General features: G+C 37.3%; 2 protein-coding genes across 2 annotated transcripts; both read left to right on the plus strand.

Annotated features, from left to right (window-relative positions):
* Nucleotides 1-35: 35 nt before the first annotated feature.
* LOC145594771 (putative disease resistance protein RGA3) lies at nucleotides 36-4,286 on the plus strand. The gene is made up of 2 exons (XM_081651104.1): nucleotides 36-3,415; nucleotides 3,548-4,286. The coding sequence occupies exons 1-2, from the start codon at nucleotides 39-41 to the stop codon at nucleotides 3,612-3,614; spliced, it is 3,444 nt and encodes a 1,147-aa protein (XP_081507230.1). The 5' UTR covers nucleotides 36-38; the 3' UTR covers nucleotides 3,615-4,286.
* A 3,429-nt stretch (nucleotides 4,287-7,715) lies between these two features.
* On the plus strand, nucleotides 7,716-14,516 carry LOC145595759 (protein unc-13 homolog). Its single transcript, XM_081652180.1, has 5 exons — nucleotides 7,716-8,308; nucleotides 9,770-10,636; nucleotides 11,182-11,637; nucleotides 12,800-12,989; nucleotides 13,069-14,516. The coding sequence occupies exons 1-5, from the start codon at nucleotides 7,766-7,768 to the stop codon at nucleotides 14,001-14,003; spliced, it is 2,991 nt and encodes a 996-aa protein (XP_081508306.1). The 5' UTR covers nucleotides 7,716-7,765; the 3' UTR covers nucleotides 14,004-14,516.
* Nucleotides 14,517-14,987: the final 471 nt, after the last annotated feature.

Genomic DNA, 14,987 nt, shown 5'->3' on the forward strand with positions numbered 1-14,987 from the left:
CTGACTTTGCAGAAAGAGAGAAAAACAAGATTGAAAAAATGGCAGAGGGAATTGTGTGGGAATTAGCATCAAAAGCCTTGGAATCGTTGAGCAAAGCAGTCATTCAGAAGGCTGGATTCTGGTGGAGTGCGCGAGATGATCTGAAGAATCTTGAGAAAACCATCAGGATGATTCAAGCTCGAGTTCGTGATGCTGAGAAGTACCAGGAAGCAGAGGGTAGTGACACCATCAAAGAGTGGCTTAGGATGCTTAGGCAGGTGCTTTACCGAGCTGGTGACCTGTTTGATGAAATCCTCACTCTTGATCAGCAGGGACGACGGATGCAGGTACACGTCTTGTTCTCTAGATCAAACATACTTTGGCTTAACTGGAAAGTGGCTCGAGAAATCAAGTCTATTAGACAAGAACTTGATGCCATCAACTCGGGTTTGACTAGCTTAAACCTGAGAGTGTATGATCACAGAGAAGACCCACAACATCCTGTAGCCCAATTAATGAAAAGAAGGGAAACAGCCTCTTTTGTTAAAGCAGTTGATATCATTGGTAGAGAAAATGATAAAAACATGATAATTGAGATGCTATTAGATCCCAAATATGATGATGAAAAGGTTACTGTCATTCCAATTGTTGGGTTCGGGGGTCTAGGAAAAACCACTCTTGCTCAATTGGTGTTCAATGATGCGAGAGTTCAGAAACATTTTGATCTTGTTACATGGGTTTGTGTACCAAAGGTAGACAATCAAAAGGCGGTTATGGGGAAACTTTATAGGTGCTTCACTGATGAGGATTCTGGTGACCGTTCACTGAATCAAATTAAATCACAGATTCATGATTCTATTAAAAACAAGAAGTATCTTCTTGTCTTAGATGACATATGGGATGATAGCCGAGATAGGTGGTTGGATCTCATGAGCTTGTTGGAATGTGGTCGCATTGGGAGTAAGGTAATTGTAACTACGCGCTCTGATAATGTTGCAAAGGTTGTAGGCACGGTTCCTAAATCTTATAAATTAGGATTTCTAACAGATGATGAGTCTTGGGAGCTTTTCAGAAGCTTAGCATTCAAACAAAACCAAGAGGAGAGTAATCCTAATTTAACTCAGATCGGTAAAGAGATTGTTAGTAGTTGTGGAAACGTTCCCCTCGCTATCAGAGTTGTTGGAAGCCTCCTCTACTCTAAAGATAGTGAGGAAGAGTGGCAACTCTTCAAAGATGATCAACTATCAAAGGCAAAGCTGATGGAGGATGGCAACTTGATGCCTGTGTTAAAGTTAAGTTATGATTACTTACCTCCGGCATTAAAACAGTGCTTTGCCTACTGCTCATTGTTCCCAAAAGACTATGAGTTTAGCAAGGCTGATTTGGTACATTTATGGATGGCACAAGGATATTTTGAGCCATCAAACAGAGATATCGGAGATCAGTATTTTATGGAGTTGTTACGGATGAATTTTTTTCAAGATCCCAAAGAGGATGGTAAAGGGAATGTCAAAACGTGCAAAATTCATGACTTAGTGCATGACTTGGCACAACATGTAGCAGGAGCTGAGAACATGCTGTTGGGTGAGTCTTCAATGCAGGTCACTGACGAGCTTATACATGTATCTCTGAATGGATGGGATGCTCCATCATCATTGTTAGCTGCCAAGAACATACGATCATTGCTTGGATTATCTATTGAAAGGCCTGCTAGTCTTCAAGGGTTGATTTCAAGATTCCAGTCCTTACGCGTCTTGAGCTTGAACAATATTGATACTGTCCCAAGTTCCATAGGGAGATTGCGCCATTTAAGATACCTTAATCTTGCACGGAATTGTATTGAATGTCTTCCTAATGCCATAACAAGGTTAGAGAATCTCCAAACATTGAACCTTGATAGCTGTCCTTTCCATAAGGAGTTACCAAGAGATTTTGCTAAATTGGCTAATCTCCGGCACTTGGTGATCAATTGGGATAATTTGACAGATTTGCCGTCAGGTTTTGGGAGAATGACAACTCTTCATGAATTACATGGATTTATAGTAGGAAAAGGGAAAAATACTGGCATAGACTCACTGCCAGCCTTAAATCTTAGGGGAGAACTGAGGATTCAATTTTTCAAGTTGCGCAAAAATGCAGTGATGGAAGCTCAAAGGGCAACTTTGAAGGAAAATCAACAACTGATTTCTCTTATATTGAGCTTTCGGGAAGAAGAAACAACTCTTGATTCTGATGAATTAAAGAGGATGATATCATGCTTGCAACTTCCTCAAAAGGTTAAATACCTGAAGGTTCTTGGATACAAAGGAGATGAGATGCCCATTTGGTGGTTTGATGGGTTGCGTAAGCTTGTGTCCATTAGCCTTGTGTGTTGCAATAATTGCCGAGTTCTCCCTTACTTGAGACAACTGCCTCATCTTAAATCTCTTTATCTTCAATCGTTGAATGCCTTGGAGTATGTAGAAGATGAGGGCACTAGTTGGGTTGGTGGAAACTTTGGTTCTACAGCTCACAATGACTGCTTCCCTTCCTTAGAGGTCTTGGAGTTGGAGGATTTGCCGCGATTAAAGGGGTGGACTAGATCATCAAATGGTGAGGATGAGCAAAGGAAGGAGTTGTTTCCTCGTCTTTTGCAATTGAAAATAAATGGCTGCAAGAAATTGATGTCAATGCCTTTTGCACCAAAGTTGGAGTCATTAGAGGTACATAACATCAATGGGAGATTGTTTAGATCCAATCTGATGTCACAGAGTGACGAGGAAGCACCATCTTCATCTTCAGTACCATCTTCATCAATTCTCTTCACATCATTAAAGCGGTTGAAATTATGTGAAACTAATGATGGGCTTGTTTTTTTGTCAATTAGTAGTAGGCTGTGCAACCTAGAGACAATAGAAATAAGGCATTGCCACAAACTCTGGAGTTTGATATTTGATTCTCCAAATTCCATTCGACATCTTCATATTTATAACTGCAGAAGCTTAAGAAACATATCAAAGGGGATACATCTGCCCTTCCTTGAGACACTGACTATCCGAAACTGCAAAGAGTTGGAAGAGGAGGAGGAAGAAGAAGATGAGACGACCACCAGACCGGATTGGCAAGGCTTGAGGAGCCTCCACTCTTTAGAATTGTCCTGCATCCCAAAATTGAAGAAACTCCCTCGAGGCATTGCTTGCCTAACCATGCTTCAGTATCTGACAGTAACATTTCTCCTGAATCTGACAGCACTCCCTGATGAGATCAGCAACCTCTCCTTGCTATGTGAGCTTCGGATCATAAAGTGTCCAAATTTGGCTTCACTTCCACCATCGATACAAGGCCTTACATCTTTACAGAAGCTTTACATTAGAGGCTGTCCGGATTTGGGAAAAAGATACAAGAAGCCGAATGGCAAAGATTGCCACATTCTTCAGCATATTCCCCATACTGATATGTGAGTTTCTGAAAAAACCTTTAGCCCTTGTAATCTTGTATGTCTACATCATATCAGTTAATCATGCAGTATAGTGGTGAATAGAAATTTTGAAAGCATTACTAACTGTTATTTTTTTTTTCTTTTCATCAGATCTACAGGATGTGAATTAAATTTCCACGACGACTTAGGCATTATTGAATCTCCAGAATGGGAATGATAGCTTGCTTCCATCTGCCTTCTTATACTTCGTGTTTATTAACTCTAAAAAAATCTCTACTCAAGGACTTGAATCAAGCCCTCTCCTAGCTGTAGGTTTTCTACATTGTGAGACAGTATGTTTATTTGTACTGTCAAGTTTTTTGTAACAAAAAGATTGTTTATTTTTGCCTAGTCCTAAGTCTTAGCAGATTAATTTGATTGGGCTGTGCATATGATTGGTGGAGCTTTTCAACCCTTCCTAGAAGGTGGTGAAAGTTTACCCAGTGATGCTAATCACAGGCTAGTGTTGGGATTGTCGTGGTGTGTTCGGGCTTACATCTGGTCTGCTTATTGGGGCCACAAGGAGCTTCGATTCAGATGATGTGATCGTGGATGTGCTCCAGTTTGTCAGGAAACACAGATGGAAAGGATCTTTGTTTTCTGGTGATATCTGTCGCCTTTGTCCTCTTATTGTTGATCTCTTATGTATGTAGTTGCTATTATGTTAACCTTTGTGAAACTTGTTAGAATATTGCTACCCTTGAGCTTTGATGATAATATAAGAAATCGGTGGACTCCTCCAATTCCTGTGGTTTTACTCTTCACACCTAAAAGGATTTCGACTTAATAAGTCTCTCATGTTATACAGGCTTAATTCTGTTTCTCAATTTATTTCCTGTCAATTGTGAATATTCTAGTGGTGATTGGAGTTTTGGTATATTTAGTTGAATGTAAAGATTTTCTTATCAAGTACAGTTGGGTCGTATCAAGCTATTTGCTGGTATCTATTCAAATTACTTCTGATGCTGTGATAGCAACTGCAGTTTAAGAGACAAGGTAATGGTGAACATGAATGGAGAAAATTATAACGGATCACAATGATAAATAAGAAATAAGATCCATTATGAAATACTTTAAGATACCATGTTCTATAATGAAATCAGTCATTAGTGATATCAATGTGATCTGATGTTCTTGTACAGCAGTTTAGAACTAGAGTTTAAATTTGTCACAACCATCATATTTGGATAGTTGTAATCAAACATATAGGCCTACTAGTAACACTTGAAGTTGTAATTATGTTGCATTAATTAATAATTAAGCATATGTTTTGTCTAACCAAGAAACAAACTAGGAACTAGCTCAACTAAGTGCTAGCAGGAGCTTAAATTGACTACTAATCCTAAAGCATGTACCCTGCTTCTCAGCTCCTGTAACTGGTGCTTCTGTACATTTTAGTTACCTTGCTCCGTCTTGATTATCTTAATTTCTGAATGCCTGCATTGCATATAAGGCGATGCTTCATACCGTAGGCTATTGGACAGAAAGGATATAATCAGACAGAGCAGACTAATATAACTGTAATAAACCTGCAATTCCTTCAAATTTAAAAGGCCTGGTGCAGGAGTGCATACACCAAAATGAAGAATGGTGACTGTTTTAAGAGATGCCTTATCATGCACATCAAAGATGCAATTGGATATGCATCAAGCACAAAAAAGCGAAAAGAAACCATTTTGTCTGGTGATGTACTTTCAATTTGTATTGAAAATTACAAGTTTGTATAACTACGAGTGGGAAATTTAAACCTATGACCTATCATACATAGACCCTCAGTCTTAACTACTAGGTCAAGACCTCATTGGTGCTGACTGCTCTATCTCATGTGCTCGGACATATTCTTAATACCATTTAGTGATAATTTGTTTTCATCTTGGATAATCTACGTTACTTTTTAGCTGTACACACACAATCCACATGACCTCTAGATTTAATTAGCATACATTTGGGTAATTGATTATAATTAATTAATTAATTTGCCACTTACAATTTATATATTCAAGCTACTAGGGCAGACCATGTGGGGCAGAATAAGATGCAAGTTTAATGGTCATTTTCTTTAGATGGATATAAACATACAAAAAGCAGCATCTATGTAAACAAATTTGTTAAGCTGTACTAATCATTGGACCAACTATCATTAATATCGCACCTCTGCCCACAAACATAAATTAAATATATTAGAATATTACTACAAGAATTTAAGCAATGTAATTATTGTCAATCAGTTCGTTGTAAATTTGTAATCGTTATATCCCATGTAATTTTTGTCACAGCCAACATTAGCAGACCTTCTAGAGTCTATTACCACTATTTCCTTATTGTCAATATGAAGCTCAATGTGTATCTAGATAGAAATATAAGTGGATGTTACATTTTAAAATGATGTTAGATTAGATCGCCGTATTTTAAGACACATCTTAGATTACATTTTTTACATCTAGTTCAGTTCATTTCAGCTCAATTCAGTAAATCAAAAGGGCCCTACGTGATGTTACGTTAGATGGCAACCATATAATTAAGTACGGCAACACAAAATAAAAACTAAAAAGACTTTATACAATCAGACGGGGCTAATTCTTTGATGGTTTCCATTTTTTTAATGGTTTCATATGAACCCAATTGAGAAAATCATAGAGTACGGATTAATATATAAAGGTGTATACGGTATATTTTGTATAAAGAAAGATAAAATTAAAAAGACTCAAATAAAATACTCGTAACGAAAAATAATAATACAAGAAGACCATAACATGTAGTGGTATTGTCTGTATCCCACAAATGATGGATCCCATATGATGATCTTGTTCAAGTCAGTAAGAGAAAATTCTAATTGCCAGACAACTTTGTTTAGTTGAAGTCGGCCACCATGTTTCACAGTTTCACACTACTGCCAGTTGACAGTTTGACACTTCCTACAACTACAGTCCAACTTCAAACTCTCTTAACTTTTTATAAAAAAAAAATCTAATAAACATTTCTGTTACATGAAGATTATGGAAATAAATCTGTCTCAGCAATATATAGTCTATGAATTATATTCATACTTCATTGAATGTAACACAAATGTTAATCAAAATATAAATTGACGAGAGAATTGAAATACGATGAATCATGAATCGATCCAACACATAATATAACTATACACGAAGAATTAAGAATTTTACCCAACCAAATGTTGTCAGTAGCCATATGGGATATTAAATGGTACGTCACTTGGCACTAGTCTACTATCTATGATACAATACAAAATTCGGCACATAAATGATGTCTAGATTAAGTTGCAAAGTAAATCAATTTAGATGTAGTTCAACAGTTGAAAATAGATAACAAAAATAACATGTGGCACAACATGACATGGCATATGAGTAATGCTATGTTTACATCAATTTTTCAAAACTACTCAATCAGTGTTACATTATGACTCTAAGTCTCCCTGTCGTGTCTAGCTTACTAGCTAACCCAAAAGTACACCCTAAAAACACAATCTAACATTTGCCTACAACCAAACACTTTTTATTCTTGACTTCATTTGAAACCTTCTACATTCATAATCCATAACACTATATTGATAAAGTGTCATTTATACAGTTAAAGACTTGAAGGTATATCTAAGCTTTAAATTACAAAGTTTAATAAACATGAAACATCCATTCAATTTATCTGCTTCTAATCCATAATATTAACATTATTTTATACAAAAATATTTTTTAATTACACATTTACAAACGCATCTTGTCTATTTTTTTTTTCCTCATAAATACATAATACTCAATACTTCTTAAGAGATCCACAAGTATAATTCAAATAAATTAACGATCAAAATTCAAAATTTACTTTTAAATACAAACATCTTAATATTTTATTATTTAAATTAGACATCAAATTACTTCATTTCAAATTTAAAAATCAAATTTCCCCTCTTAGACCCCGTTCTTTAGAGCTTCTCTGCTCTGCTCTGCTCTACTTTATTCTGATGAAATCTGCTCTGCTTAAAAATAGTACTTAAAAATAACTGCTTCAATCTGCTTTGCTATGCTCTGCTTCAATCTGCTTTGCTATGCTCTGCTTCAATCTGCTTTGCTCTGCTCTGCTCTGTCCAGAAACTCAAAAGAACAGGGCCTTAAACAGTTAAACTCTCAATTATTATTATTTTTTTTCTAAATTAAGAAAGTTAAAAAGTAAAAATAAAAAAATAAAAAAAAATAATTCGTGAATTCAATATTCCCCAAAATATCCTTCACTTTTTCACTCTCCCTTCTTCTTCTTGTTCTTCATTCCTCTTTCTCTCTCCTCACTCAATCAGTCATTCTCTCTCAACAATCAACAATGTCGCTCCTCTTCCGAGACCGGAGCTCACTCGGCGATTCCAAACGCGAAACCACTCCACCACCACACCAACCACCTTCCCAACCACCGTCATCTTCTCTCTCCTCTCCCTTCTCCGCCGACCTCACTTCCTCCCTCTCTCTCCTCGACCTCCGCTCCACCGCCTACGAAATCTTCGTCGCCGCCTGCCGCACTTCCTCCGGAAAAACCCTAGCTTCCTCCTCCTCCTCCTCCTCCCCTACCTCCGCCGCAACAACCACCAATGGCGCCGGCGGTGGTGCAAACTCCGGCGGATTGCAGCGGTCGTTGACGTCGACGGCGGCGAGTAGGATGAAGAAGGCGTTAGGGTTGAGATCTTCCGGGTCGGGGAGTTTAGGGTTGAGGAGGAGTAGTAATGGTGGTAGTCCTGGGTCTCAGGTTGGTGAGAGTAGCCCTAAGAGTAAGCCTTTGACTGTTGGTGAGCTTATGAGAGTTCAGATGAGAGTTTCTGAGACTGTTGATTCTAGAATTCGCCGAGCTTTTCTTAGGATCGCTGCTTCTCAGGTCAGATCTCGCTTTAATTTCTGGTATTTCGTTGAAATTTTAGCTAATTTTCGAGTCTTCGAAGTTTGTAGATCGTAATGTAGGTGAATTATGGTAGAATTTTTGCCATTGTTGAAGAATTTGAGCTTAATTTGTCAAATAGTTCTACTACAGTATTACGATTTGCTGGAAATTAAGTTGAATTTTATTCTTAATTGTATATTGTATAATATAAATCTTTCAGTATTTTTTAGGTTATTGAATTTGATTAATAATTGTTTAATTGGTGATCCGATGTATTGGTCAGCTTAGGATGATGAAATTGGTAAGTATGAGAAAATTAATCAATTTCAGCTTTTAATTGGTATGTTTGTCGGTGGATTCTATCTTACTTCACGCTAAAGATTAAAAGGAAAAGGAGCTTTTTTGGCAATTTTTTAGGTTGTTAATTGTTGTATTATTATGCGTGATAATCAATTAGGTTGGTTGGTGAGAGGTATTGGAACTTGGAAGGCGCGTAATTGCGTAAGCATTCTTCATCTTTCATTCCCCCCTTTACCCTGCTAGGAGAGGGAGTAGGTTCATTTGCTCGAATCATGTTTCTTTAACATATTGTTATTTATTTGTGTAGAGAGAGCTAAGCTAGTTGACATCAACTTGTTTCATTGAACTACGGAGTATATATTTGTATATGGATGTATGCTTGTAGTTTACATTGTGCTATTAGCACGTCCGCTGTGTTACGGCCTTCTTTTATACACTGAATTTATATGGTGCATTGTTGCTACTATTCTGGCACTGAAATCACTGATAGCATTAAAGTGAAAATTGTTCTGGCACAGAACTGGGTTAATGAATCTTGAGTTCTTATATACTTCGTATTTAAATTGAACTTCAAAGTTTCAGCTTTCTGAAGTCTGAGGAATAAAGGAATTTTTTTTCCATGAAAGGAAAGGATGAGTGTTATTTAACATATATGGGCTGTCGAGAAAATGTTAAAAGATCTCCAAGATTTACTTAAAGTGTAAATCAGAACCAAAGTACCCAAAATGAACTAGTCAAGAAATTTATTGAAGTGCCACTAGACATCTTAATGGGGTAAAATGCCTCCCAAGTGCAAATCTTTCTAAACTGAGTTGTTGATCATCCGGTCATCCCTCTTAGACTGCATGTTTGGATTTTCCAAAATTGTTGTAGGGAAAAGAAATTGTAGCAAGTTAGCAACTATGGTAGCTGTTAACTTCCTCGTAACTTCTATATTGGACACTACTAACATGAGGAATTGTTATTTTTTTTAATAATCATTGAATTCTTGATATCTGTAACCATTAGTCCATCACACCAGTATCCCAAGGATCAGTCCTCTTTCTTTTGCTACTTTCAATATCTCAAATACAAATTTGTTTGTAATTTGATGTGTTTGATAGATACACTGTGCTTCAAGAAACTGAACCAGTTACTGCTTTTATGTCCTTGTCACAGCTTGGTAAACGTATTGATAACCTGGTTCTTCCACTTGAGCTGTTACAACAGCTGAAGTCATCAGACTTTACTGATCAACAAGAATATGATGCATGGCAAAAACGAAACTTGAGGGTTCTTGAAGCGGGGCTTATCTTACATCCTTATCAGCCAATTGGTAAAGCTGATGCTGCTGCCCAACGACTGCAAAAGATTATTCGAGGAGCTTTGGAGAGGCCTATAGAGACTGGAAAAAATAATGAATCAATGCAAGTTCTCCGTAGTGCTGTTGTGGCTTTGGCTTGCAGAGCTGCTGACGGATTATCGGACTCTTGTCACTGGGCTGATGGGTTCCCTATCAATCTTTGTCTCTATGAGATGTTGCTGGAAGCATGCTTTGACATTAATGATGAATCAACGATTATTGAAGAGGTTGATGAACTTATGGAACTTATCAAGAAAACATGGCCTATTCTTGGCATCAACCAAATGTTGCATAACCTCTGTTTTACATGGGTTCTATTTAATCGTTTTGTTGCTACTGGTCAAGTGGAAAATGAACTCCTATCTGCAGTTGATGGTCAGCTAGAAGAAGTAGCAAAGGATGCAAAGACGACAAAGGATTCGGTATACTCTAAGTTTCTGAGTGCAACATTAACTTCTATCTTGAGTTGTGTTGAAAGAAGACTGCTTGCATATCATGACACGTTTGATAGTGTAAATATTAATACCATGCCTCATATAGTTTCAATTGGGATATCAGCTGCAAAAATATTAGTTGAAGATATATCTCATGAGTATCGTAGAAAGAGGAAAGGCGAAGTTGATGTGGCTCGTAGTAGAATTGATACATACATCCGGTCATCACTTCGTACTGCATTCGCTCAGGCAAGTTTATCTGTAGTCGTTTATTGTTCGTATAGGTTTATTTAGTCTAAACTTACTCTTTCCGAGTTCAACTCATATCTCTCAATTTCTTTTATGTTTTGGGAGACATACATGTTCTAGGGGAATTGTCATGGAGCCTATAATGATAGGATATGTTACTCTTATTTTGTGTGAGACGCATGGAGGAACATCTGGGCGTGTATTCTCATTCTGTGCATAATGACTATGATCTCTTGTGTGAATTTGCTAGATGGAAAGAAAATATACTTTTCTTGATGAAATTTGTTACTATTTAGATTTGCTGGGTTGCTTTGGTATATGTGGATTTTAGCCAGTTATTTGAACAATCTACATTTTGGTTGTAGGAAAAATATAAGAGTTGTGGTGTTTCTCTATCATTGATTTATTGGGTCCAGAGCTGATTGTAGATGCAAAATTATCTTTTCATTTTATTGATTTTTAATCCCAGTTAATTCAAAATGCTAATATATATTTTTGTATTAACCCACTGACGATAAAGATACATTTCGTTTATAAAACTGCAGAGGATGGAGAAGGCAGATTCAAGTCGGAGAGCATCAAAGAATCAACCGAACCCTCTTCCGGTTCTTGTAATCTTGGCTAAGGATGTTGGTGAACTTGCTTCTCATGAGAAGAAAGTATTCAGTCCAATATTGAAGAGGTGGCATCCTTTGGCTGCTGGTGTGGCAGTTGCTACCTTACATGCTTGCTATGGAAATGAATTGAAGCAGTTCATTTCAAGCATATCAGAGTTGACACCTGATGCTGTGCAAATATTGAGAGCAGCTGACAAGTTGGAGCAAGATCTTGTGCAGACAGCAGTTGAGGATTCAGTGGATAGTGATGATGGTGGCAAAGGAATTATCCGTGAGATGCCACCATATGAGGCTCAAGCTGCCATAGCCAATTTGGTCAAAGTTTGGATGAAGATGAGACTAGATAAAATGAAGGAAAGAATTGACAGAAACATACAACAAGAGGTAAAACCTATCTAACTTTGCTTTGGTAGAAATTGGTTTATTTTACTTTTTCTACGAGTCATAGTGTCGTACACTTTCACCAAAAAATTGTTATTTCCTTTGTACTTTGAGCTAAAACATCAAGTTTCTCCAAGATAGCCTATTAGTTTGTAGTTTAGTACTGTGGCAGAAAGGATAGTGCAGTTTTAGAAGCCAGAGTAGTTTCATCTTTCATGTGATCCACTGTACAATGACTCTTTTTTGCCAAGCAAAATGGCTATCATGCTGAACTTTTATATTAACCCAACATTGACATTCCAACACGTATCTGTAATCCTAACTCTGTGCTTATTTATGGGATGAAAATTGCTGTAAACTGCACAAACTGCTTTGTACTCATCTAAGGGATGCTGTGTCTTGGCAAACAATTGCCGTTGCACTGTTGTCTTGATTCACCTATGGTGGATTGATGATGCCAAGTGTGTTTATTTACCCCCTGTAATTGCATGGAGTATGTTAGAGCCCTTGATTGTCAGAGATCTGGCCAGCATTGACTGATGGGCTACATCACATAAAAAACTCAAGTATAGAGTTATCTCTTTGTAGCCAAGAAAGTGGATATTTGGCCAACTTTGGCATCTGACTTTCCTAATTTTGTTGTGACATAATTTTTTATTTTGAGACATCAGGATTCTTTATGCTAATCACTTGTTGATTTAATCAATCCTTGTGAAGGTTTTATAAACATTTTCCAGGGTATTTAAGAATTTCAGTCCAACAAAGATTGTCAGTCTTGACTACTGTGACATAGCAATTTGTGTCCAGGTTCAGTAAATGTGACATCTTTGTTGGATGGAGGGCGTTTGTTAGCTCTTCATTAGGCAATTTTACAGAAATTTACTCGTGTAGCCTGTAATAGACTGAAATTATGACAACAGATGTTTTATGCCCTAGCTATGCCATGGCATGTCTGAGTGAGGTGCAGGACTATATTAAAAATATGCATTGTGTTATTGTGTAACTTATAGATGTATATTGGTACATTTATTTTCCTGTGTAGATTAAATTCTGTGGTTAGGTTGTTATTTTTGGAATTACTCTCTCGTTGCAGCAAGTTTTTTTTGTAATACTATCTGAAATCTTGGTTTGGTAAAAGCTAACCTTGTTTTCAAAAAAATGTTAGGCTTGGAATCCACGTGCTAGTCAAGAGGGACTTGCACCATCAGCCATTGAGGTACTGCGGGTCATTGATGAAATTTTGGATGCATTCTTTCAGCTACCTATTCCAATGCATCCAGCACTGCTTCCTGACTTAGTAGCTGGCCTTGACCGATGCTTACAGTACTTTGTAAGCAAAGCAAAATCTGGCTGTGGTACGTGCCTACCAATCTCTGGTCTATTTCTACTTCTTACTTTTGACATAATAATCTCAATATTTTCCCTTGGTCACAGGAACACGTAGTACATTTCTGCCTACTATGCCGGCTTTAACCAGGTGTCCAATAGGGTCTAAATTAGGTGTATTTAAGAAAAAAGATAAACCAGTAAATTCTCAGAGAAAGAGCTCTCAAGTTGCCGTGAATGGGGATACTGCTTCTGGGGTGCCACAACTTTGTGTGCGTATAAATACCTTACACAAAATTCGGGCAGAGTTGGAAGCTGTAGAGAAAAGAATTATCACACATTTGAGGAATTGTGAGTCTGCTCGTGAAGAAGATTTTTCCAATGGTACAGGGAAGAAGTTTGAGTTGACACCAGCAGCATGCCTCGAAGCAATCCATCAACTTTCTGAGGCTGTAGGTTATAAACTAGTCTTCCATGATCTAAGCCATGTTCTATGGGATAATTTATATGTTGGAGATGCATCATCTTCAAGAATTGAACCTTTTCTACAGGAGTTGGAGCAGAATTTATTGGTCATATCAGACACTGTGAATGAAAGAATACGCACTCGGATTATTACTGACATCATGAAAGCATCATGTGATGGATTCTTGTTGGTTCTGCTTGCTGGAGGGCCCTATTGTGCCTTTTCCCAGAAGGATTCACAGATCATAGAGGATGATTTCAAAGCCCTTAAAGACCTTTTCTGGGCTAATGGTGATGGGTTGTCCACTGATCTGATTAACAAATATACATCTACACCGAGAGAAGTCCTTCCTCTCTTTCGAACAGATACAGAATCTCTCATTGAGCGTTTTAGACAAGTGACTATTGAAACTTATGGTTCTTCTGCCAAATCTAGATTTGGGTTCCCGTTACCTCCTACATCAGGTCAATGGAACCCTACTGAACCAAACACATTATTGCGTGTCCTGTGTCACAGGAATGATGATGCTGCTTCAAAGTTCCTCAAAAGAACCTATAATCTGCCCAAGAAACTGTAGTTAATTACACGGCTACCACTCTATAATCAAATTTTGCTTCAGCAGAATGGCCCCATGGTTCTGGGTTTGGTTAGCAAGCTTCAATTGCTTGGTAGAGTTTTGTACATCTTTTAATTAAACAACAGTTAAACACATATGTGAACCTGGCCGGTCAGAAGCTTCACGTATTTGGTGCAGGAGGACAAATGACTTCCGAAGCTCCTACAGGCTGGCGTTATAGCAATGGCAGATGGTTGTCACTATATGTAGACTATTACTGCCTTTTCTATGGTAATCCATCATATTACTGTTGTATTTTTGCTCGGTTTGCAGGCATTCGATAGCTCTGTGCTGCACAATGTGGTGTTGTTTTCCTTGGTCCAGATGCTTGGCTGCTTCTGGTATGTAGCACAAGCACAGAAGGTTTGATACGATCTACCAGTGTTCATACTGTCATTTGTTATATGTATGTATTATAGTCATCTTTCATTCTTATAGTGTAATTGAAATTATAATTCTTTTAAAAAATATTCATTATTATTTGCCCTGCCAAAATACCATATTCTTGTTCTCTGAGAGCACTTGCCAATTGTGCATCAATTTATAAGCGTATTAAGGAATTTGAAGCAGTTGATCTTTAGACATTGGTACAATAGTAGTAAGAATATGTCATCGAAACTACTTGTTGGAAAATTATATTCATAGGGTAATGGTTATGCATAAGAAGCTAAGGTATACAAGATAGGCAGATATGTCTTCATCTGTTATGAAAGGACTGTGCTTACAAAAGCTTCAAGGAAATAAGACTTGCACTGCATTGTCTTCAAGAGTCAAATTCGCCCTACATTAAAGCAATGAGTAATTACTCCCTCTGTTTTTAAATGCTTGCTCCATTTCTCTTGGACACGCATGTCGATGCTAACTTTGATCACTAATATCTTTAATAATCAATAAGTATAAATTCTAACAATTGAAAATTAATAATTCAATCATTGAGATGATTCT

The sequence above is a fragment of the Chenopodium album genome, chromosome 19, assembly GCF_948465745.1.
Source record: "Chenopodium album chromosome 19, dcCheAlbu1.1, whole genome shotgun sequence".
NCBI classification, from domain to species: domain Eukaryota; kingdom Viridiplantae; phylum Streptophyta; class Magnoliopsida; order Caryophyllales; family Amaranthaceae; genus Chenopodium; species Chenopodium album.

Coding starts and splice junctions, on each gene's coding strand:
- LOC145594771 (XM_081651104.1), top strand. CDS start 39: ATGGCAGAGGGAATTGTGTGGGAATTAGCATCAAAAGCCTTGGAATCG. Junction 3,416..3,547: donor CATATTCCCCATACTGATAT/GTGAGTTTCTGA, acceptor TCTTTTCATCAG/ATCTACAGGATGTGAATTAA.
- LOC145595759 (XM_081652180.1), top strand. CDS start 7,766: ATGTCGCTCCTCTTCCGAGACCGGAGCTCACTCGGCGATTCCAAACGC. Junction 8,309..9,769: donor TTAGGATCGCTGCTTCTCAG/GTCAGATCTCGC, acceptor TCCTTGTCACAG/CTTGGTAAACGTATTGATAA. Junction 10,637..11,181: donor TTCGTACTGCATTCGCTCAG/GCAAGTTTATCT, acceptor ATAAAACTGCAG/AGGATGGAGAAGGCAGATTC.